This window comes from Saccopteryx leptura, chromosome 2, assembly GCF_036850995.1.
Source record: "Saccopteryx leptura isolate mSacLep1 chromosome 2, mSacLep1_pri_phased_curated, whole genome shotgun sequence".
In the NCBI taxonomy this organism is placed as follows: Eukaryota; Metazoa; Chordata; class Mammalia; order Chiroptera; family Emballonuridae; genus Saccopteryx; species Saccopteryx leptura.
The window spans coordinates 373,438,694-373,459,902 of NC_089504.1; the positions used below are offsets into that span (position 1 = coordinate 373,438,694).

General features: G+C 51.6%; 1 protein-coding gene across 1 annotated transcript; it reads right to left on the reverse strand.

Annotated features, from left to right (window-relative positions):
* Positions 1-75: 75 nt before the first annotated feature.
* ADAMTS8 (ADAM metallopeptidase with thrombospondin type 1 motif 8) lies at positions 76-20,915 on the reverse strand. Its single transcript, XM_066365243.1, has 9 exons — positions 19,777-20,915; positions 11,914-12,153; positions 10,949-11,084; positions 10,168-10,335; positions 8,760-9,061; positions 6,575-6,758; positions 3,750-3,922; positions 3,434-3,609; positions 76-1,509 (listed from the first exon to the last, which is right to left on the reverse strand). Exons 1-9 carry the CDS (start codon positions 20,536-20,538, stop codon positions 939-941), a joined length of 2,712 nt encoding a protein of 903 aa, XP_066221340.1. The 5' UTR covers positions 20,539-20,915; the 3' UTR covers positions 76-938.
* Between the last annotated feature and the right edge of the window lie 294 nt (positions 20,916-21,209).

Sequence of the window (21,209 nt, forward strand, 5' to 3'; positions counted from 1 at the left end):
GGAAATGCAGACTCTCAGGCCCCCCTTGGACCTGCTGAGTCAGAAACTCGGGGGGTGGGGAGGGGACAAGCTCTGTTTTAAAAGGATCACTCTCTAGATGATCCTAATGCCCCGCTGAAGTTTGAGAACCACTGGTCTGGATTATGCAAATGCACACAAACAGTTGCCTGAATGAGCTGGATACAGCAGGTGTTTGTGAAGCCAGGGGAAGGCCTGAAAGGACCCAGGCAAGGTGCCTGCTCCCAGCGTGTCCAAGGTCCAGTGACCTAGTTCTAGCCTTCGTCCTTGGGCTCGGGGTCCCCTGCCCTTTAGAAAGAAACACTGAACCATACCAGACCACTACGTTGGCACAAGATCACACTTTAGTTCAGAGAGACATTTGTATAAATACTGTAATTGAAATGGCTCCACCCCTGCAGCTGGAAGCCAAGAACACAGCTCTCCACAGTCCTGCGGCCCCTTAGGCGATGGGTTTTAATACTGAAGAGAGTCATGGTCACTTTTGAAGCCAGTTTAGGAGCTTGCTTTGACATTCGTCAACAATTCTCTGCCCCACACCTCTCTGGGACTAATTTTTTCCCCTCTGAGGTAGATTATTTATAGGGGAAACCAAAGAGAAAACAATTTTTTTAAAGTTTAACTTTGCTAGTCCTTTGCAAACAGGCTAACGGAGTCTCCTGTTTGTATCAACAAGTGCACTTTTTACCTTTTAACCTATGCCCGCTACTTGAACCCAAGCAAGGTCCCATCCACTAGAAAGTAGACATTAAGATCTGTTGGCCCATCCTCTCTTGCCCTTCTGTGCCAGAGGGGCTGGTACAATGTGAGACCTGGGCAGGTCATGCCACTGCCACATGTAGGGTGGTCAAAGTGAGGATACTTATCTGCAACCCAATATCCCAAGTCCATGAGCACAAGATAGGCCCTGCTCCACCAGGTCACATAGGGCATGGCTGGCTTCCACAGGGCTTGGCATCCTCGGGTTTCAGAGCCTTGTTGCAGGTGGCAGAGGCCTGGCCGCTGGGGTCCCGGCACTCCACGGTCCGTCGCTGCCAGCCAGCTCCACAGCTGCTGGAGCACACAGACCAGTCCCCCAGCACCCACTGCGCATTGAGCAGGGGCTGGATGACGTTGGTGGTTGCCCTCTCTTTGCTGTTCTGTATGCTGAAGTTCACATCATTAGGAACGAAGAAAGTATATTTGACTTTGGGGGGAAAGACCTCACTGGGGACTGTTAGGAGCTGCACGGTCAGAGGCTCAGGCAGGGGCCGGAAGCTCTGTAGCCGCTCCAGAGTAGCAATGGAACCACTGTACTTAAGGATGGTCCCCTTCACTAGGATGTCCTGCTCTATGGCAGAGATGGCAAGGTTCCCATTGAGCAGGTACTGCCCATCAGCTGTCTTCAATGCCAGGTAGTTGCCATCGTTCTGGACCCCTGGGTGGCTCCGTTGTTTCACATCAATGTTTGTGGCACCAGCTGGGATGGTGACAATGTCATTGTAGCCATAACTAGGACAGGAACAGAAAGATACCCTTAGGACCAGTGGCTTCCCAGCCCAGAGCCTAAGGAAGTTAACCTGCTGCTGACTGGGGGTGGCAAATGAAAACCAGTAACAAATAATTATGCTGTTGCTTCCAAGTTCTAAATAAATTCGCTGCCGAGGCCAAAAGGAATGTTCTGTATGTTGGCTTTCATGGGCTTTTGCTCTGCCTGGCAACTCCATCCCAGATGCTGAGGCTGGGGAGTTGAGATGTGTGGGTCTGGACAGTAGCACAGGGAGGAGAGCAACCCCGAGGGGTTTGGAAAGCTGCCCTGGGGCTTCGAGCCTGGCAGCTCTCGGCTCAAATGAGATCTCCCACACAGTGAGTGTTCTGCACGGGTATAAAACGTCGCTTGGCCACTTTCATACCCAGAGCCCAAACCGTGTGGAAAAATGTGTTCCACACACTCATTCCAGAATCTGATGCCTCACTCCACCTCTTAGAGTCCATCAGTTCTTAGTACTTGGTTAATATGGCTCCAGGGCCAGAACCGGGACATAGAGGAGCTGTCTTCTGGATGTTCCCAGATACCATGAGCTGTGCTTCTGGGTGGATAGGATGCTGTTTGCGGGGAATGTTTCAACTCTATTGTAGGGCTTTATGTGGGCTGAATGGACCTCAGTTCTTATTCTTATCTTCCGGAGTGACAGCATTTAGATTACACAGGCTGGGAAGAAAGTGGAAAGGACTGAGGACCACAGCTGTCGGCCCTTCACTGTTTCTGCCTCCGCCCAGCTGGGGCCAGCTGCTTGGTCTGGGGCAGTGTGAAAGCATCCATGGGCCCATTTGAATGCCTAAGAGGGAGCCGGCAAGGAGACCCAGTATCTGAACACCCCACATCCCAGGCTTCTTTTTTCTATATGCTCTGATTTTCAATTTTTTTTCTAGAAAGAGAAAGAGAGAAAGAGGGAGGGAGAAGTGGGAAGCATCAACTCATAGTAGTTGCTTCCCGTATGTGCCTTGACCGGGCAAGCCCAGGGTTTTGAACCGGTGACCTCAGTGTTCCAGGTCTATGCTTTATCCACTGTGCCACCACAGGTCAGGCCTGATTTTCAATTTGAAAAGACCTCCCAGTGGTCTGCTGTGGGCAGATTCTGCTCTCCTGAGCCTGGTGAGATGTGAGCCAGGGAGAGACAGAGGGGCCGTGCGGCTGTATAATACCCACCCTCCCTTCCTCTCCAAGAAGTGCCTGAAACACAAGAAGAAGGCTGCCCAGGAGTTAAGAAACCTGGTTCTCTTCCTGGATGTTATTAATCATCACTGTAAGCCTAGAAGAGTCAGGTACTGTTATTAAACCTTAGTTTCTTCATCTGTAAATGGGGAGTAATAGTGCTGGCCTTGCCCATCTCGGAGACTTGTTTTCAGAATCAAACACAGCCACTGAGGTGAATCGCTTAGGCAAAACCAGGAGCTTTCAGGATGCAGACCACTAAGCTGTGAGAGTTATGAAGGAACTGAGGCCACTGAGGTCCCCTTCCCTTGTACCTCCTTTTCTAAAGAACCACCTGCAGGCAGGACAGGCTTGCCTGGAGTAAGGGGAGGTGTCATTCCCAAAACAGACCTGGAAGAGCTGCTTCCTGGCAAAGGTCCTGGTTACTCAGTGTAGCTCTACTGCCGATGACTCCGAGATGATCCATCCCTCTCCATGTGGCCTCCGACTCCCCTGTGCATGGTCCTCTGTATGGGCCAGACCCTATCCTGGTTACTCTGCGTGTCCCATGTCATGACTCTTAACAATGGCTCTGGTATACAGAGGACTGCTGATATTTTATCAAGAACCTGAAGCTCAGTATTCCATGGGTGTTAAGGAGCAGCTACACTGGAAACGGGGATGTGATTCCAAAGCCTGTTCTGTTCTTCCACCTCGGTACTGAAGTACTAGGAGGTTTACCTGGAGGGGTTGAGGGAACCGGAGATCTTCCTGCAGGAGTTGCCCTTGCCTCCACACACGCCACATTTGTCCAGCTTCCTAGGCGAGTCCACCACGTGGTCACAGCCAGCCTTGACACACTGGCCACGGACACAGATGGCCAACGTTTCCGGCCCACACAGGGTGCCATCGATCACCTGCAGCAGGGAAAGGGAAAGGAGGACAGGGCATGGTGGGCACAGAGGCAGCCCGTGGCTGGAGGGAGGTGTGTGTGGGGTGGTGGTGGCAGGTGACCTTCGTCCTCATCCGTGGATCAGAGTTCCAGGAGGATTCTCACCTTGGCCTCAAACACTTTGAATTCACTCCTCCCCCGGGCTCGGCAGAACAATTTGCAGCGGTCCCGGGGGGACACCCCCGCATATTTGGGGACCCACTGCAGAAGGTTCCCATCCATGTCGGTGTAATTGTAGGCATTATACTTCTCACACTGCTGCTCGCGGAAGCTTTTCCCTGGAAAGAGTAAGAAAAAGAGTTAACATGCCATGCGGAAGCAGGGAGGACCCAGCTGGAGAAATGCCTGCCTTCAGGGCACCTTTCCTCCTCCTGGTTTTACCTGAACCCAGGACACAGACCCAGTGTCACCTGGGCTCAGCACTTTTAGGTACACCTGACCTCATTCCACGTGTGACCCTCATTTACAAGGGCAAGGAGGGGAGCATCCCACTTAGCTGGGTTTTCTGGGCCAAATACCCTTTCCATTTGAAGAAGATTAATTCGTTTTACAACTATACTCCTCACAAAAGTTAAGGGATCAAGGAAGTTGCAGATACTCCAGTACTTTCAGTCTTTTGTATAGTGCATTTTCATGAATGAAATAAAAGTCAGTTTTGCATCTTATTTGCATAATTGAAAAACTTCATTTGACTTGTTTGCTTTTCTGTTGTTATTGTTTAATAAAAAAGAAATCAAATGCTTCCTTTTTTTACTGCTTCATATTCATTTTGAAATATCCCCTAATTTTTGTAGCAATATAAATAAACTTGGGTGAAAATAGGACAGTTTGGTAAGTGTAGAAAACCAAGAGTGATGCATGGGATTATATTGGGGGCCACTGTTAGCATGCTTTATCTTGACTTCTTTGGTGACATTAGACACATGGCCCTGGACTTCCAGATGTGTAGCTCCAGCTCTCATCCTGCCTTGCACCCCATCTGATGCTGAGTATCTAGAGAGGACCCCATTATAGGTGCTGTGATTACTCCGGCTCAGCACAGCCCAACTCCACATGGTTCCTCCATTAACTGGACTGATTTACACTGGTGATACTGCCACATTCCAGTCTGAGACTGAGCATTTGAGTGTTTACATCCTCCATTTCCAAGCTGCCATTAAATCCTACCATATGCAGGACAACCTGTGATGTTAAATGTCTCTGTGCCGCTCTCACCACCTCAGGCCACCTCTCACAAGCCCAGGCCTCGTGGTTTCACTTGGGACCCAGTGCCCAGCCTCCTACACATGGTTGCCTCCTTTCCCAACCTGCTACATGCTGCTTCCTGAGCAATCCACCTGCAGTATGGCTTTCCCCCCCACTCCTGAAATTAAACTTGCTCTTCTGACTGTGGCTCTTTAGCTCAGCTGCTCTCTAGCTCAGCTGCACCCCCGCATGGCCCATGGAGACTTTTCAAGTCCCAGATGGCTCTACCCACTCCACAGATGGATTCCATGCATCCGGTGGATCTGGGCCACCATGTCTGAAAATGCTTCCCAGGTGACTTGCAAGGACAGCTGTAATTGAGGACTTCTATGTGCTGTTTTAGCTTACATGGACTTTTGTCACCTGCTCTTGCAATGCTGGGACATTCCGCTGGACTCCACTGAGTGAATCACAGCCCCTCTCAAACCTCCCGCCTCCAGGCCCATCCTCCTGCTCTCCATCGCCATCTCAGTCCTCCAGCCTCTGCTCAGCCCTCCCTCCCCGCGAAGCTTCTGACAAATCCAGGCTTTTCCTTGTTCTGAATTCCTCATAAGCCTGGAGTCTGTGCTTCACAGATTATGTTTCATTTGCTTTTCAAAAGGGGTTTGGATCTCTAGCTAGATGGCACGTTCCTTGAGGATGGAGATCATGCTTTGTGCATTTTTAAAATACAATTTGTAACATCTGTTTATAACAGTTCTAACCACGCAAGAGGCACTAAAAACATTTGTTGATTGAGAAGGCTCATCTTGGTGCATCTGAAATTGTGATATTACTAGTGTCCATGCCTACCTGGCAAACTCTCACAGTTCTGGTGAATGCTTCACCCATAAGCCAGGCAAACTCCCACAATTCTGGGGCACAGTTACTAGAGACTCCTGCTGCTGCTGAGTCTCACATCTTGCAAACTGTAAAACTACAGATTCCCCCATTAGACACCAACCCAATGCCAATGTGTCTTTGCACTTGGATGGAGCGCTTTTAAGCTGTTTGTCTTTTGCTGCCTGCCAATACTTCCTGAAGCTGCACAGAGGGGAGTTGATTGGGATGGTACGGACAAAACTTCTAATGGCTCTTTCTCACCAGTTCAGCTGCTGCCATTCCTGCCTCTGGGGTGATACATGTGCTTTCTAGCAGGTACGCAGGGTAGGAATATGCCAAGGAGGTAGAGGCAGTGTTGCTTTCTGGGAAGATTCCTTCAGGCAGTTGCTATGGCCCCAAGAGAACATGGGCAACTCCTCTCTGAAGGAATGTGCACTGGGCTGAGTGTTGACTGGGAAGACACTGGAGGTTTGGCTCTGACACTTGCTTTGGAAAACACTTCCATTCTGCACACAGACAAGGGTTCAGATGCTTCCAGGAGGAATATTATCCCAGACGCTAGCCTCTGCAAGCCTCCTCCTCCATCAAGTAAGTTTGGTTGGGAGTGACATCCTTTGCCTCCACTTCTTGGAAGACCAGGGCTTTTCCTCTCCTTGACTTTCCCATGCTCTCTTAGCACAACGAGAGCTGTTCTGGGTCACTAAGGGCTGCCCTAAAAGTCGGTGCCCTGCAGAACCCATCCATGTCTGGATCACAAGAAAGCTCTGTATCCCTGGAGACGCACCCTACTTATTCTTCTTTTGGGATCTTAGGCAGCAACAAGAACAGCTGTTCCTGCATGTGTGGCCGTAAGTGGAAATTACCGTCAGGAGGACACTCCTCCGTGTGGCATGACTGGTACTTGGCTCTCCGACCCAAGCAGTATCTTCCTCCGTTCTGAGGCTCAGGGTCCTTGCACTCACGGTGTGAAAACTGTACTCCTCCTCCGCAGGTCCGGGAACATTCTCCCCAGGGTCCCCAGGGGGCCCAGCCTCCATCCACCACGGCCTGCAACACACAAAGCCTCACTGAGTCAGGAGCTGAGTTATGAAGGGGAGGGGACGACATGAAGTTCAGTAAATTGCCTGAATCATTTGTTTCATGGATGTGTGGCCTGCTTGGCTGTCGGCTCTGTGGACACAGAGGCTGTGTTGGACGTGCTCACGGCTGACTGCCAGCGTCTAAAACAGTGCCTTGCCCTTGCTACGGTACTCAGTGTTTGTAGTTGAATGAAAGTCTTTTATGGGAATAAAGATGGGTCTAATGCAGCCGTTCTTCACTGGGGCCAGTTTTGTCCTTTGGGACAAATGTTTAGAGACATTTTGGTTGTGACAACTGGAGAGGGTCTATGTTGCTGGCCTCTTGTGGGTAGATGATGAGATGCTGCTAAACACCTAACAATAAACAACCACAATGAATGAGACGTTCTCTACGAGCAAGACTTGTGCAGCCCCTGATGTCCCTAACGCCGAGGCTGAGGAGTCCTGGTCTAAAGGAATGCCGTTGGGAAGTGTCGCTGCTTGTCAACCAGTTACCAGTTCAGCGGGGCAGGCGAGCCCTGGGAAATAAACAGAGCTGCTTCCAACTTTACAACTGACCCAGGAGAACAAAGCTTTGTCATCGGCGGGGTGATAGAATTTTCAAAATAAAAATAATTTTTAAAATTACAAAAATAATTATTTACTGGTATATATAAAAAAAGAAAAGTACAGAAAAGTGTCAAGAAGAAAGTAATGCTATAAAAAGTGTTACTACCCAGATAAAACCATTGACATGATTTCCAACAATATTCTTTCATACTTTTGTTTTGCATATATAATCATAAAGATGCAGTTTTTTTTAAAAAAAGTTTTACACAGATATGATTATGTCACATATATATTATTTTATGATTTGTCCTTTCCCTTCAAAAATAGATGATAAATAGTATTTCATAATTATCCCATGTTAACCTCTCCCGGCAAGGAGCTTGGCTCTGGTGCTGGGGAGGGTTGCACGGGCCCGCCCCTCCCTAAGTGATGTGTGAAGCACATACTACAGGGGTGTGTGTGGGGGATATCTAGAAGAGACATTCAGCATCTGAGAAGGAAGATGAGAGGTGGCTGAGGATGAAGTCATGAACCCCACCCTGGCTCAGGCTTAGCATCGAGGGAGCCAGACCTGGCCCGAGCAGGTTCCTGAGACTCAGTTCAAAGGACGCATGCCACTGAGGACAGCCCTTGGGAGAGTGAGTGGTTGAGCCACCCCTGTGATTCAGTGCTGGGCTGGCACCAGGCTACCCAACTTAGCGGATGCCGTTTCTTAGGGACGGTTCAGTGACTCGCAGGGAGAGAAATGTGATCAGCCCCACAGTTTGGAAAGATTAAGAGCAGGGCAAAGAAGTGAATCTTAAAACTCCCAGTGGCATTGCCTTGGTTTTTCTGGCAAATTCGCTCTTGTCCGGGGCCAAGTTTCCTCTGCCCGTCAGAGGCAGTCTGATTCCTTCTCCTCTCCTCCTCTTTGAGTATGGAATCCCACAATTACTGCCCTGACCTCTGATTATGAATTCAGCTCAGACATGGGTATAATATGAATACTTTTCCTTCGTTTGATTAAATATTCCTCTTCTGAGTCACTCGTATCTGTTTATTAAAGAATTCAGAATGGCTTCATTTTTTGAGTGCCCATGGCCTGGTCTCTGTGCTGGACTGTTCATACTTGTCATCAGTCCTCACAAGCCTTCAAGTCAGCTCCAGAGCAGCCCCAAATGGGGAGTTCCAGCAATGCCTGGCGCCCTGGCATCAGCCGTGTACTCTGAGTACGGCTTCGAAGGGCTCCTCTTGTGTTTGAATAAATATGCTCTGCTTTGTTTGTAGAAAGATGAGTGATTTTACTTAGAGGTCAGAGTTGTCGCCTGGCCCACAGTCTCTTAGTTCACGGCTCTCAAGTGCAGTTTCCTCCTTGAAAAAGCTGTCCCCCGCCTTCCCCTCACCCCACTCACCTCCGTGTCTCCCAGGGGCCATTCCTCACCTTTGGCTTCTCTACTTCCTCCTCAGGAAGACAGCGGCCATCCCAGCAGAGGTGCCCAGGTCCACAGGGCGTCCCATCAGCCCAGGGCAGGCTGCCGTTCTTTGTGTGGCAGAGGGGCTCAGCACCATCCATGTGGCACCAGAGCTGGGCACAGATATCTTGTGCAGAGGTGTTGGGGCAGTGGTGGAAACCCAGCCCAAAGATCTGCTTGCACTGCTGGTCCAGCTCATAGAGGGCCCTTTGGCCAGGGAGGTCTGTCGGAAGGGGCAGGGCCGAGGTGGGGGCGTCGAGGAGACAGTCTCCTGAAAAATGGAGGAAGCAGAGGAACAAGGGAACAAGGGGCTAGAGTTTCCCTCTCTCAGCTCTCCATGGCTCCCATGTTACCCCTGAATCCCTACTGACAGCGTATAAGGTCTAGACATCACGCTTTCCTTGACCTCAGTCTGAAAACTCAATACCCATCATCTGGATAGACAGAGGCAGATTAAGGTCGGTTGAGCCCCGGGTGCAGAAGAAAATATTGGGCCCCTTACATTAGAAAAAACTGTAAAGTTGAGGTTTTGTGGGGCCCTACAAAAGTTAGGGCCCTTCAGAAGTTGGGGCCCAGGGCGTGCACCCACTGTTAAATCCACCTTTGCGGATAGAACTTGTCCAATTTTTGACCATCAGATGCAAACTTTATTTTTAGGATTGCATTTCTTTTGGTGCCTGAAACATCTGATATGATTCAGTGTTTACCTACAGAATGTTAGCAAATTGTAATGATAATCTATGTCAATATAATCAGGGGTATAGAGAAACTTTTAAAAATACATGGCATGCAAAATAAAGTTCTGATGTTTGGATAAGCCATTAGTTTTGTATTATTGTGCCCCTGCCTCCTTCAAGGAGAAGAATCAGGAATAAACTGTGTTTTCACTGCTTTACTCCACAAGTCAAGCTGTTCTACCCAGGCGCACTGCTCCCACCCCACCCTCCCCACCCCATCCGACTCCTTGCTCTTGTTGCTGTGTCTGAGCTATCATGTGACGTGCCACTCTAGTTGGACACTCTCTTCTCTGCTCTGTGTTGCAGGCATTCTTCCACTTCTTCACTCCTTGTTCAGATCCACCTCCTCCAGACAAACCTTCTCAAATAATTCCACCTGCTTTGTGACTAACCATCTATAGCAGCCCTAAACTCAGGCTGCTGGTAAATGGGTTGAGGAAGAACATGCTTTGTGGGAATGGTGTGAAGGCCATGGCACAGTGGGTGAGGCATGGGACAAACCTCTGAAGTCTCCTCTAATCCTAAATGGCTACAATGCTTTGTGATGGCACTCAGCCAGAAACCGTGCAGGTGCCTAAGGTGATCTAAGGAGGCCCACTGGGCAGAGCTCAACCGCCATTAGCTGGCCAGGGATGCCTACCGTGCCCACCGTCCAGGAGCTCCATGAGGTACATGGCACTGCAGGGAGACCAGGGCAGCGTCTTGTTTAGGTGGACGAAGAGGGGTGCCATCATGTGGTGCTTGCCCATGGGCCCAAAGAGCCGTGCACAGGGCTTGGAGTCATCGTGGGGCATACTGAGGACGTGCCCTGGGGACGGAGAGAGACCCGCAGTCGACCGTGACAGCCTCCATGCTCTCCAGCCCTCCACACCCTGCTCCAAAGGCGTTCTATATGGCCCAGTGCTCCTTCCCTCTCTTTAATGAGAGAGAGAGAGAGAGAGAGAGAGAGAGAGAGAGAGAGAAGCAGCATGCCCTGTTCTAATTCCTTCAAGATTTTTTCACCCTGGGCTTTTTTCTTACAGCTGCCTTTTCAGAGTACCAGAGAATACTGCCACCCCTTTACCCTCTGCCTCAGCCTGTCTCATGTTCATGTTAATTCCTAGGCACACTATCTTCACAATTCATCTTCCCGGAGTTCTTATTGCTCCACTTGGACACCGCATTACAACTCTACCCAAGCAACTGTTTCATGTTTTGGCGTTTTCCTGGTGATCTCTGACGATGGTCCAGGATGCTATTTTAATATTTTGGCCTTATGCTCAGGGTGGGAATGGAGAGAGCACAATATGTATTGGCATGTCATCGTTCTGTCAGAATTATGAGGAGAAACTGGCTCACGGCGAGGGTTGTGTAATCCTCTGGGCCTGGGGGAGCCTGGGCTGGGAAGAGGCCGTTCTCTCTGACAGCATGGCAGCGCTTACCCAGCTCGTGGGCCAGCGTGTAGGCCGCCTGCAGCCCCTCGTCCTCAATCACAGAGCAGCTCTTGTTGGGGTCACAGATTGTGCCAATGTCCGCCACGCCCAGGGTGTCACACATGCCCTCCTTCCCACAGAAGTTCTGTGTGGTGGAGAGGGTGAGATCGTGAGAACAGGCGCAGTGCAGAACCTCCTATTCCTGCTGCTGCCTGACAGGAAGGACATTTTTTACGCCCCAAACCCTTATTTCTTTGCAAAGGACACTCAGTTGAGGGAGACTGTTTCTCTTTCTATGTTGGTGTGTGCTAGGGCTGGCTGGGACTTGGACAGCTTGTTTTGGGAGGCAGGACAGTACAGTGGTTAAGTATACTGACCCTAAAGCAAGACTGCCTGGGCTTGACCACGGGTGCTGCCACTTTATGACACTCTGTGCCTCAGTTTCTTCAGTTATAAAATGGGGAACTGTATAACAGTACTTGCCTGAGGTTGTTGTGAGGGCTGAGGCGTAAACAGAGCCTTGCACACGTTATCACACTCTCTAGTACTGAGAAGGCTGCCCGTCTCAATCATACCAGATGGGTGGGCAGTCTCCTGATTTGCGGACATCTTGATGGTAACCACCTGGTTACCTGTCCCTGTGCCGAACAACTACCACAGCTAGACCTCCTCTCTTAATTCCCACTCCAGATCTCTCACTGGGCAGTGTGAGCCCATTTCCTCTTGCTATGACCTCAGCAGACAGCTGGTCCCAAACATTTGGAAAACAGCCCTTATGAGATTCCTCTCCTTCCCTTGCAAATACCTCACACTTGTCCTCATGACCTCCTCCTCCTCATTCCACACACGAGGCTCCTGGTGTCCAGCTGGGGCCAGCAGGGAGACATTCCCCATGTTTGGGCAGGCCTCATGGTCGTCCCTTTGATCTACCCACCCCAGCTCTGGCCCTCCCCGGGAGGAGCTGGTCCACAGACCTGTCTGGTGAGCAGGATGGCGGTGTCGAAGTGCTCTGGGTGCCGGTCGCTGGGCTGGTTGAAACGCCGCTGCCAGCTGCAGAAGTTGCGCAGCGTGAGCCCACCATTGTCAGACACTTCTGGGCCCCACCTCTCATCTTCCACTATGAGCACTTTCACCACCACCAGGTTGATGGAGTTCCTAATGCTGGGGTGCTTGTAGATGCGGGCAGCCACGGACATTAGTGTCAGGATGTGGTTCTGTCGGGAAGGAGGGAACGGGAAGAGTGAAGGGCTCAATCTCCCAACTGGCTGCCGGCCCGCGGCCTCACCTCTCTCCCCCAGCCCACGTGGCCTGCTCTGTGCCGAGCATCTGATAAACGGCATTTTGCTGAAAACTCACACCCTTGAGGTCCTTCATTTTTCATAAAAGAAAGTGGTGTCTCAGTAACTGTCCCAGGATCACAAATCTAATGAGCGAACAGCCAGCACTTGAACCCAGACTGCCTGGCTCCAAAGCGAGCGCATTTAACATCTTGACCAGACACATGTGGCTATGTAAATCAAAATTAATTAAAATTCAAAGAAATTAAAATTATAGCTCCTCTGTTACACTGGCCACATTTCAAGTACGTAAATAGCCATCTATGAAATGTGGCTACTGTGTTGGACTGAGCAGACAGAACGTTCCATCACAGAAAGCTCTATCGGAGGAAACTGGTTATTCTGACTGGACCCTGACACCGACCATCTCCCTGCCAGCGGCCCCCCACCCCCCGCCCAACTCCGTTCTCAGCCCAGACGCGATCATCTGAGCACTCCAGGTTAGTAGAATTTCTCTCTTAGAATCCAGCTGCGCATTTTCTTGTTGTCTACTGGAGTTAACTTCTCTTTAGGATGGGAATGTTAACCCTGAAAATTTTGCTCTAATAAGCACTATGAACAAAGGCTACTCTGCTCTTGGTGTGGGGCCCAGACTTGATCTATGTCACCTCGTTACATGCTTACAATAACCCTGGGAGTATGTACTGCGATCCCTCCTTCTAAGGCCACGTAGCTCTTCGAGCCAGGATGCAGCCCAGGCGTGTCCCTGTCCGAGGTCCACCTTCTTCCCATTAAGTTTCCCAGTACTTGGCCTTCTGGTTTTTGCCCGGACGGCCCTGAAGGGTTTATTCCCTTCTGTCTGGGGTTTGAGAGAATCCAGTGGGCCTAATGAGACCCAGATGCTTAGACTCACACCTGCTTTCAGTCCCACCCAGGCCAGCTGAAATAGTCGACATCATTGCTTGGCCTCGGTCCTGTCCCTGGGCTGCCAGCTGCTCCCCCGGCTTTGGAGGAGGCCAGACTGGAGCTGACTCTCCTGCCTCAGGGACCTCTAAAAGTGAGTTCTCTTGCTAAGGACGGCTCTGTGGGACCTCAAGCTCAGGCACTAAGAATAGCTCAGCTGCAAGCATGGACCCAGATGGGCAGAGCATCAGCCCCAGATGAGGGTTGCCGGATGGATCCTGGTTGGGGCTCATGCGGGAGTCTGTCCATCTCCATTCCTCTCACTTAAAATTAAAATAAATAAATAAATAAATAAATAAATAAATAAATAAAAGTGAGTTCTCTTGGGTTATTTTGTGGAAGAGGAGACAAAGGGACAGGCATGTGTGCCTTCAGCCATGAGTGTGGCCGGCTGAGCAGGCACTCGCTTGCCTTGCTCCCTGTGCTCTGGGGCGCCATCTCTGTCAGCCTCCCTTTTTTCTCTCTGGTGGTCTGGACAGGGGAGTGGAAGGAGGATAAAGGAGAGCAAAAAGCTAGAGAGGGACAGTTTGAGGACATGTGTGGGCGGGAGTTCCAGAAGAATTCCATCATTTGTGAATGGGATCTGCCCATTCACCTAACAGGCAACAAACCAGGTATTTTGTAAGCCCTACAAACAGGGGCTGGCAGGTTACTAAGGGTGTCAAGTACTCCAGCTATGTTAGGCTGATGTGAATATCTTATCAGCAGAGCTGAAACTTGGCACTTGCTCTTGGAGTTGGATTCCTAAGGGGAAAAAGCAATCACATCATTATGCAACTGGGGGTGAGGGCTGAGGAATGGTAGCTTGTTGAGGTTACTTCCTGTCCAGGTCTTCATTGTTCTCAGCGGGCAGAAAGCCTCCTGGTCTCGGACTCTAAGAAGGGCAGAGTCTGACGGGCCAAGGACCAACTCCTAGGGTTTCTCTGAGGCAACCTGCACTTTCCATGTAAGATTTCTTTCCTTTGAGTCCTGATTTTATAATCTCAAAACTGGGGAGATGATGTCTTACAAAGAAAGCATGAAGATCAGAGATGTCCACTACTCATTACTGGTCCCAGAGAAATATGTAAAGGACTGAAGGCTTGAGGTTTAGAAGGGTTGGCATTCCCAAGCTGACCAGATCAGACGAAGGCTCTCAGGTAGCAGCTGAGTGGGGACCATGCAATGGCCACGTCTTCAGGAACATAAGACATTGTGGTGTAAACTGCTGCACAAAGGTGGGGTAAGGCATCAGGGATGCTTCCCAACACTCAGGTTCTCAGGGAGTTTCCTCCTTTGCAGTTTGGGTAGCTCGTAGCATCTTTTCCAGACAACGAATAGCTGTTGGGCTGAGCTGGCTTGAAAGCCACTACCCTTTAAGGCGGTAGGTTAAACCTAATGATCCGAAAGTCCTTCTGGTTGCTATCTCAGAAGATAATTTCCATTGCAGGTAGTCTGCAACAGGGTCCAGTGTTTCTTTAAAATCCCCAAACCTTGTCCCACTTACCTCCCTTCTTCTGTCTCACTGAATGCCAGATATGTGCAGTGCACCTAAGGTTTCCCAGAGGGAAGGACCCCTAGGCCTTGGTGGGGTGGTGGCACTGAGTTGGTGAGTCTCTGATTCTCAGCCAATCCCATGAGCCAAAAGGGCAGGCCTGAGTTACGTCCCACAGGTGGTGGGCTCAGGAACCATGGAGGAGGAGGTCAGATGGCTCGCTGCACCACCTGGTGTCTATTTGTACCTCCTTGCACACCAGTGCAGGCTGCTTGCTGAGGCGTGCGAGTAACATTGTGCCTCTGGTGGAGCTGAGTCCCAGTATAGCAGACAGCCTCCCACCAGCCCGGCAGGTAGGCTGGACAGAGCCCACGGCCGGCCCGGCCCGCGATGGTTAAAGAACCCTCCTTTTGAACGACAGCGGTGGGGATTTGATGCCCTTAACACGTGTTAGGGAAGGTGGGGCATTTTTCAGGGAGTCTTTTTCTCTACTGGCTCTCCCAGAACCTGGAAAAGAGAAAACCAACCCAGCCAGCATGGCTGCAATACAGCCCTCTTTGATTCCTTGAACTACAAACAAAAAGATCCATCCCATAGCTCTGGTGCAGACAAAGCCACGAGGGTGGGAGTCTTGGGGCAGCTGGGCCTGGGTCACACGTGTTTCTAGCAGCTTCTTCTGCTCACAGTGCCATCCCTTATGCTTTGCTCATTTGCTCTTTGCACTGTGGGTCCTCCTGCGTTTCCTTGTAGCATGCCTGGGAGAGGCAAGGAGATTGTGGACGTGGAAACCCTCTGACCTCAGCAGCCAGTGCCATCTGTTTCCTTTTTTTCCTTCTGGGAATCTCTGTAGGGCCTGAGGCTGCTGAGGAGGAGGTGGTAGAAGCAAAGGAGAAGGAAAGAAGCAATAGGAGAAGAGAGAGTTCCGCACAGTTTATCCTTAATTTCTCCTCATTCTCAAAACAGCAAGGGCAAGGCCCCCTCTCCAAGGCACACAGTTATTACACACAAGGAGTCAAGTGTAGTACTCTCAGCCACGCAAGCTGAAAAGTAAAACCTTTCTGCTATGTGGGACAGCAGAGCTGACATAGCGATGTTTGGCTACGATGGCATGCGGCCATACTGGCCTCCTACTCTGACAAATGCCATCACCGAAGGCAACTCTAGTTTCAGTCATGCTTTGATGAGCGCCTACTATGTGCCAGGCACTGGTTGGGTGCTTTCTACTTTTTATTGCATCTCAACACAATGCCAGGACATTGGTATAATTGTTCTTACTATGCTGGTGAAAAATTGAGGTACAGAGAAATTGGTAACTTGCTCAAGAACACCATTATTTGTGTTCCTCTTTAAAGCCTATCCTCTTAATCATGACACTGATTTTGCTGTTTCAAAGAAAGCTACAGCATAGCTGAAACAGACTCAAGCAAGTGAGCTTGCCCTGCCGTTGTCTATGTACACACCCCCTCCCATCTCCCCTTTCCCTCCCTCCCCCCAGGGAGAAATAGTGAATCAAAAACCTTTTACTATTAAGGCTTTTTTTTTTTTTTTTTGGAAAGCACTTCATGTGGGAGAGCATAATTCACACATAATCAACACTTGTCTTTCATCCAGTGAAGACTTGGGTGGCTACAGTGAGTGGGGCCTGTACCTGTTTTTGTTATTTTTCCAAAGCAGGACGTTTTTGATTATTAGAGACGGTACTAAACCGGGATTATGCTGGGCAAGGAGGGATCCATGCTCACTTTAGTGTTAGAGTTTATGGGAGACATTGTCCCCAGAAGATATGGTTAAGGGGGAGATGAGATGGCCATGACTTAGCTTGTCTCTGAAATCATTTCCTAGTAGCTTGACATCTTGGGGAAACCTCTGGTCTGCTCTGGGGACAGTAAGGGCCACTCCCAGCAGCCTCTCTGCCGAGCAGAGAATTCGGAAGCTCAGCTTGCAGTTGCTTTCCCAGCAGGACAGACTTCCCAGACCGAGCGTGGGTGCTGCCCAGCCCCCACTCGCTCTGCTCCTGCTCCAGTTTCATCCAGAGAGCAATTAGCAGCAGCCGGATGCAGACAGAGTTAATGGTCTCTTCCGAGGTGGTCCCTCCTTTCAGAAAGCCCCCTTTGTCTGGGCTCTTTCACTCTGAAACCAGATAAGAAGGTGGGAAGCTGGGGCCCCTCCGTCAAGGGATTAAGTGAACTCAAGTGTACCGAGTCCTGGAAAACTTCATTGTCACTCGGCAGCAAGACCCGCCTTGAGCAGGGCTGGTTCTTTCTCTGGCCTTCACGGTGGTTTCTTCTCAGTAATCTGGCAGCATGTCTTTGGACTGTTGGCTTCAAGGAACCATTCCCACAATATGGACAAGTGTCAGGGGGTCCGCAGAGCCGCAGAGTCACAGGCCCTCCGCGAGCCAAAGGCAGCCGGGCACAGTGAGGAGCACTGTGCTCCAGGTCAGCAGCTCGTGTGGCACACCCAGCCCCTCACCTAGGTTGCTAGCTGTGTGACCTGGAGGAGGTCACACATGCTCAGCGAGCTGCACCTTCTTTGTCTAACTCCTCCACAGGTATTTCCACTGAGGTGATGAGCGTGGCAACCACTCTGCAGATGGAAGGCACTCAGAGCGGCTCCCCTATATAATGCTGAACTTTCCAGAAGACTCATCATAAGGCAGCCTACAGATGACCTTGTCCAGGAGTATCTTTTCACAGATGAGCAAATCCAGGCCCTTGACGGGGCAAAGTCTCTCCTCTTCCTCATCGTGTCGCCAGCTGCTAAACCACTCACAAGTGCCTCCATCTGTGTGAATGAACTTCCAGGGAGACTCTTGGAGAACTTCATAAAGAACTGGATTCTATTTTGGGGAGAAGGGTCTGAGCAGGCAAGTTCTTGGGGAACTAGGACTTGATGTTCACCCTTGGTGGAGCTCATGGACCCATTGAGGAAGCTCAGGGGACTGAGCTGAGAAGTTCAGGTTTATTCTGTGGCATCTCCACAGCTGGTGAGCAGTCAGAGCAGAGGGGCCAGTGGGCAGTCATAAAAACAGCTGTGCCTCAGCCCCTGCCTCACCACAGCTGGAGTACACATGGGCTGTGACGTAATGAGACTAAAAGGGAAGTGGTAGGGCTGGTCCAGCTGAGAGAGGACTTCTCTTTGAGGTATAAGACCTAGCAGTAGATGCCCCAGGTTGATCACATGTGCCTGATGTCCATTCCGATGTGCTCTCCTGACCTAGGCTGGCTTGGGGCAGAGGTGCATGTCTATGGATGTATTTGGAGGGGGAGGGGATGAAATAAGTATGTGCTAAGTCCAGCCAGGTATTGTATGAGGCATCATCCTGGGTGGCTCTGCAAAAGGAAAGTTGACTTGTCTGGTACAGCAAACTGCATCAAAATGCAACCAAGCATGCTGCCTCAGTGGTCTGGGCACCCCGAAGGCTAGCACCAAACAAGCCTGCTTCTGATGGCTCTGAGGTCTGCAGGGGCCACATACGTCCTTGAGGCAAATACTCAGTATCTTAAGTGTCTACTCTAGGTGAAGAGTTCAGAGAGCAAGATGGTAGGAAGGCATTAGAAAGGGCATTTTGGATCCGGAGATTGACAAGCAGTTACTTTCTCTGTTGCTTCTTTGTATTCATGTTATTCATACCTCCTGATTCACAGGTGGATGTAGACACTGGTCCATGGGTAGGGGAGGGCTCAGCAGCTCAGCTCTGGGTTTGCAATGAACTACTTCAGCTGCTTTCTGTTGTTGCCCCCAGTAACCAGGCTTGCCTGTTCTCTCCAGAGATGGGAGAAACCCCTCCTGCCACCCTATCTAGGACTTGCAGGGGAGGCAGGGAAACAGATATTAAGTCAGTGTAGACGCAAAGCCTGTGGGGTAGACAGCCTGAGGGCTTGAGGGCTTGCAGCTGTCTTGCCCTGCTCTGGAAGAAGTGATGTCTGCGACGGACAGCGTGCAGAGGAGCCTGCTCAGGGCTTAAGCTTCCCCTGCAGGGGCCAGAGGAGCAGACACATGGACCTTTTACCAACTAGTGCTTCCCATCGGTCCATCTAGGATGCATTGCCCAGTGATGGTAGAGTGGGAAAGAAGGGGTGAGAAACAGAACGGCTGACTGTGCCTTGTTTGGACTATTCTGCACAGGTGATGCTGAGATGCTTGGTGCTTCTAACAGTCAGGCACAGGCTGAGCCTAGAAGAGGGTCCTCAACGGTCAGGTCTTCTCCACCTGACACATTACTGCAGTAATAGAAAGTGCAGCCCCTACACTTCACCTGGTCTGTGGGGGAGATGTTGGGGCCAGGGCAATACAGACACCCCCTGCTGACTCTACACCATCTTTGGTTCTAGTTAGAAACCATCTGGCTACAGAGGCTGTCCCCTGAACATAGTTTTCCTGCCCCAGCTCAGTAGAGAACTGTGTCTGGGCTTAGATCAGCTGGGGTGGATCAAGTATAGTTATGATCCCACTAGGAACAATAACTAAGAAAGTTCATATCCCCACTCTCTTCTCCCCTCCCTTTCCCACTGAAGCTGCAGTTTTCCGGACTGAGCCCCCAGGCAGAAATCCCGCTCCCCTCCCTTCTTCGCTGATGCTGGCACTGCCAAGTGCTACAGGGCCGAGCGCCAGGTTGGCAAGGTAGTTCCACCCCCTGATCAGAACCAGCTGGGCACACAGAAGTGGGGCAGCCCCTTTCCAGGTTCAGTTCCCTCCAAACAAGGTCCTTCATTTGTGGCAATCTTGGTTCTGCACACAAGGGAATGAAATAGCTACATCTTTCCATGGGAACCTCTTAGGTCTGGAGACAATAGAAGGTTAAAAAATAGGGGTAGGGTGGATGTTCTTCCAAAATGTTCATTGTTGGTCTCTAATGGGAGAGGCAGGTGCCCAGGGGCGCTTTTAAATCCATTTTCAGGTCAGTTTGCTGAGCACTGCCAGAGGTTCAGATGGGAGGAATGGGGTGGGAGGCAGCTGATAGGGGGAAGCGCTGGGACCTCCATCTTAAATTGGAAGGGAGGTGAGGGGTGCTGGATTTCAGAATTTAAGCAGAGCCCTGCTCTTTCTCAGAAGGACAGAGAAGAGAAGAATTTGGACACCCTGGGAGGTGACTGGGGACCTCCGGGCAAAGCGAGTCCTACCTGCAGGTCGGTCCCGTAGAATGTTGCCATGGACGCATCAGCTACAAGCAGCGTTTCCACGAAGCGAGCCTCAGACACAAACCGCTTGGTCCTACTCGTGGCCCTCAGGGGTGGTGGCAGCTCGCTGGCGTCTTCTGACACGTCTTCTTCGCCCTCTTTCTCCTGTGCCTCCTCCTCCTCCTCATTCTTCTCGGCCTCGTTGTCTCTCTCCTGCCTTTGATCATGGGCCTTCTGCACCCCCCACTCGGGTCCTCCAGGGAGGGGGTGGGCTTGGGCGCGGCGTGCCCCGGGTCCCCAGCGCTGCAGGCGGTGCGGCCGGTGCAGGGAGTCCCCCGCTCCCAGCGGCTGGATGGTGAACTCCTCGCCGTCCAGCAGGAAGGAGCCGCTCAGCCCGCCGCACAGGCTGACCGCTGCCAGCGACTCCGGCACCCCGTTCACTGTGCCCGAGAAGAAGCAGGCGCGCAGCTCGCGCTCGCCCCCGGCAGCCCCGCCAGAGCCTCCAAGGCGCTGGATCTTGAACTCGGGGGCCAGGAAGCTGGCGTCAGGCGCCAGGCGCAGCACGAAGCCCTGGCCGAAGGCGGACAGGTGGAGCGCCAGCTCGCCCGCGCCGTCCACCCACCGCGTGGGCACCACCAGCTCCGAGGCCAGGCCCGGGACTCCCGGCCGGGCCGGGGCGCCGCGGGCAAGCGGCTGCAGCAGCAGCACCAGCAGCAACAACAACAGCAGCAGGAGCGGCGGCCACTGCGGCGCGGCGCGGGGCATGGGGGCTCCGGCTGCGGCGCGCGCAAGAGAAGAAGCCGGCCCGGCGCGGGCAGGTGCTGGCGGCGCAGGCGCTGCCGGGCCGCTCCCTCTAGGAAAAAGGAAATCAATCAGGCCGCTGGGCGACTCAGCCCGTGGGGGCCTGGCCGCAGTGCGGTCCCCGGGCGGCCCCTCTGGCCGCGCAGCCGGTTCCACCGCGCTTGCCTGCGGATCAGAGAGCGAGCAACTGGCGCCCGGAGCCGCGCGCGCCCGCCCTCCTCCCCTGCCTCGTCCCCACCCCAAGAAGCACCGAGTGGGCTGCCGAGCCCTTCTTATTTATACTTCCTTCCTGGCTTTGACATAAGAAGTTTATTTTTGATCTCTCACTATTCCCGTTTCCCCTCCCCTGGGATCGGAGAGAGAAACTGAAAAGAGGGAGCGAGAGTGTAGAGAGAAAAAAAAATTGGATGAAATGTAAAACCAATCAGGAATCAGCGGGACTTGCTCCCCTCTCCACTCCCCCCCCCCCCTTAAGTGTCAACTCCAACTTTTTCCCCTTCCCTTGACGCACGGTCCCACATTAACTCCTACAGCGCTGGAGTGGCCCTTGGCAGTTCTTGTGGAGGGCCAGTCGTTCCCTCCTTTAAGACCAAGTGCCCAGGACACATTCTCTGAGTGGCTCCCCGCCTTGGCCC

Coding starts and splice junctions, on each gene's coding strand:
- ADAMTS8 (XM_066365243.1), bottom strand. CDS start 20,538: ATGCCCCGCGCCGCGCCGCAGTGGCCGCCGCTCCTGCTGCTGTTGTTG. Junction 9,062..10,167: donor GCTCCTGGACGGTGGGCACG/GTAGGCATCCCT, acceptor TCCATTTTTCAG/GAGACTGTCTCCTCGACGCC. Junction 1,510..3,433: donor GGTTCCCTCAACCCCTCCAG/GTAAACCTCCTA, acceptor TTCCTGTCCTAG/TTATGGCTACAATGACATTG.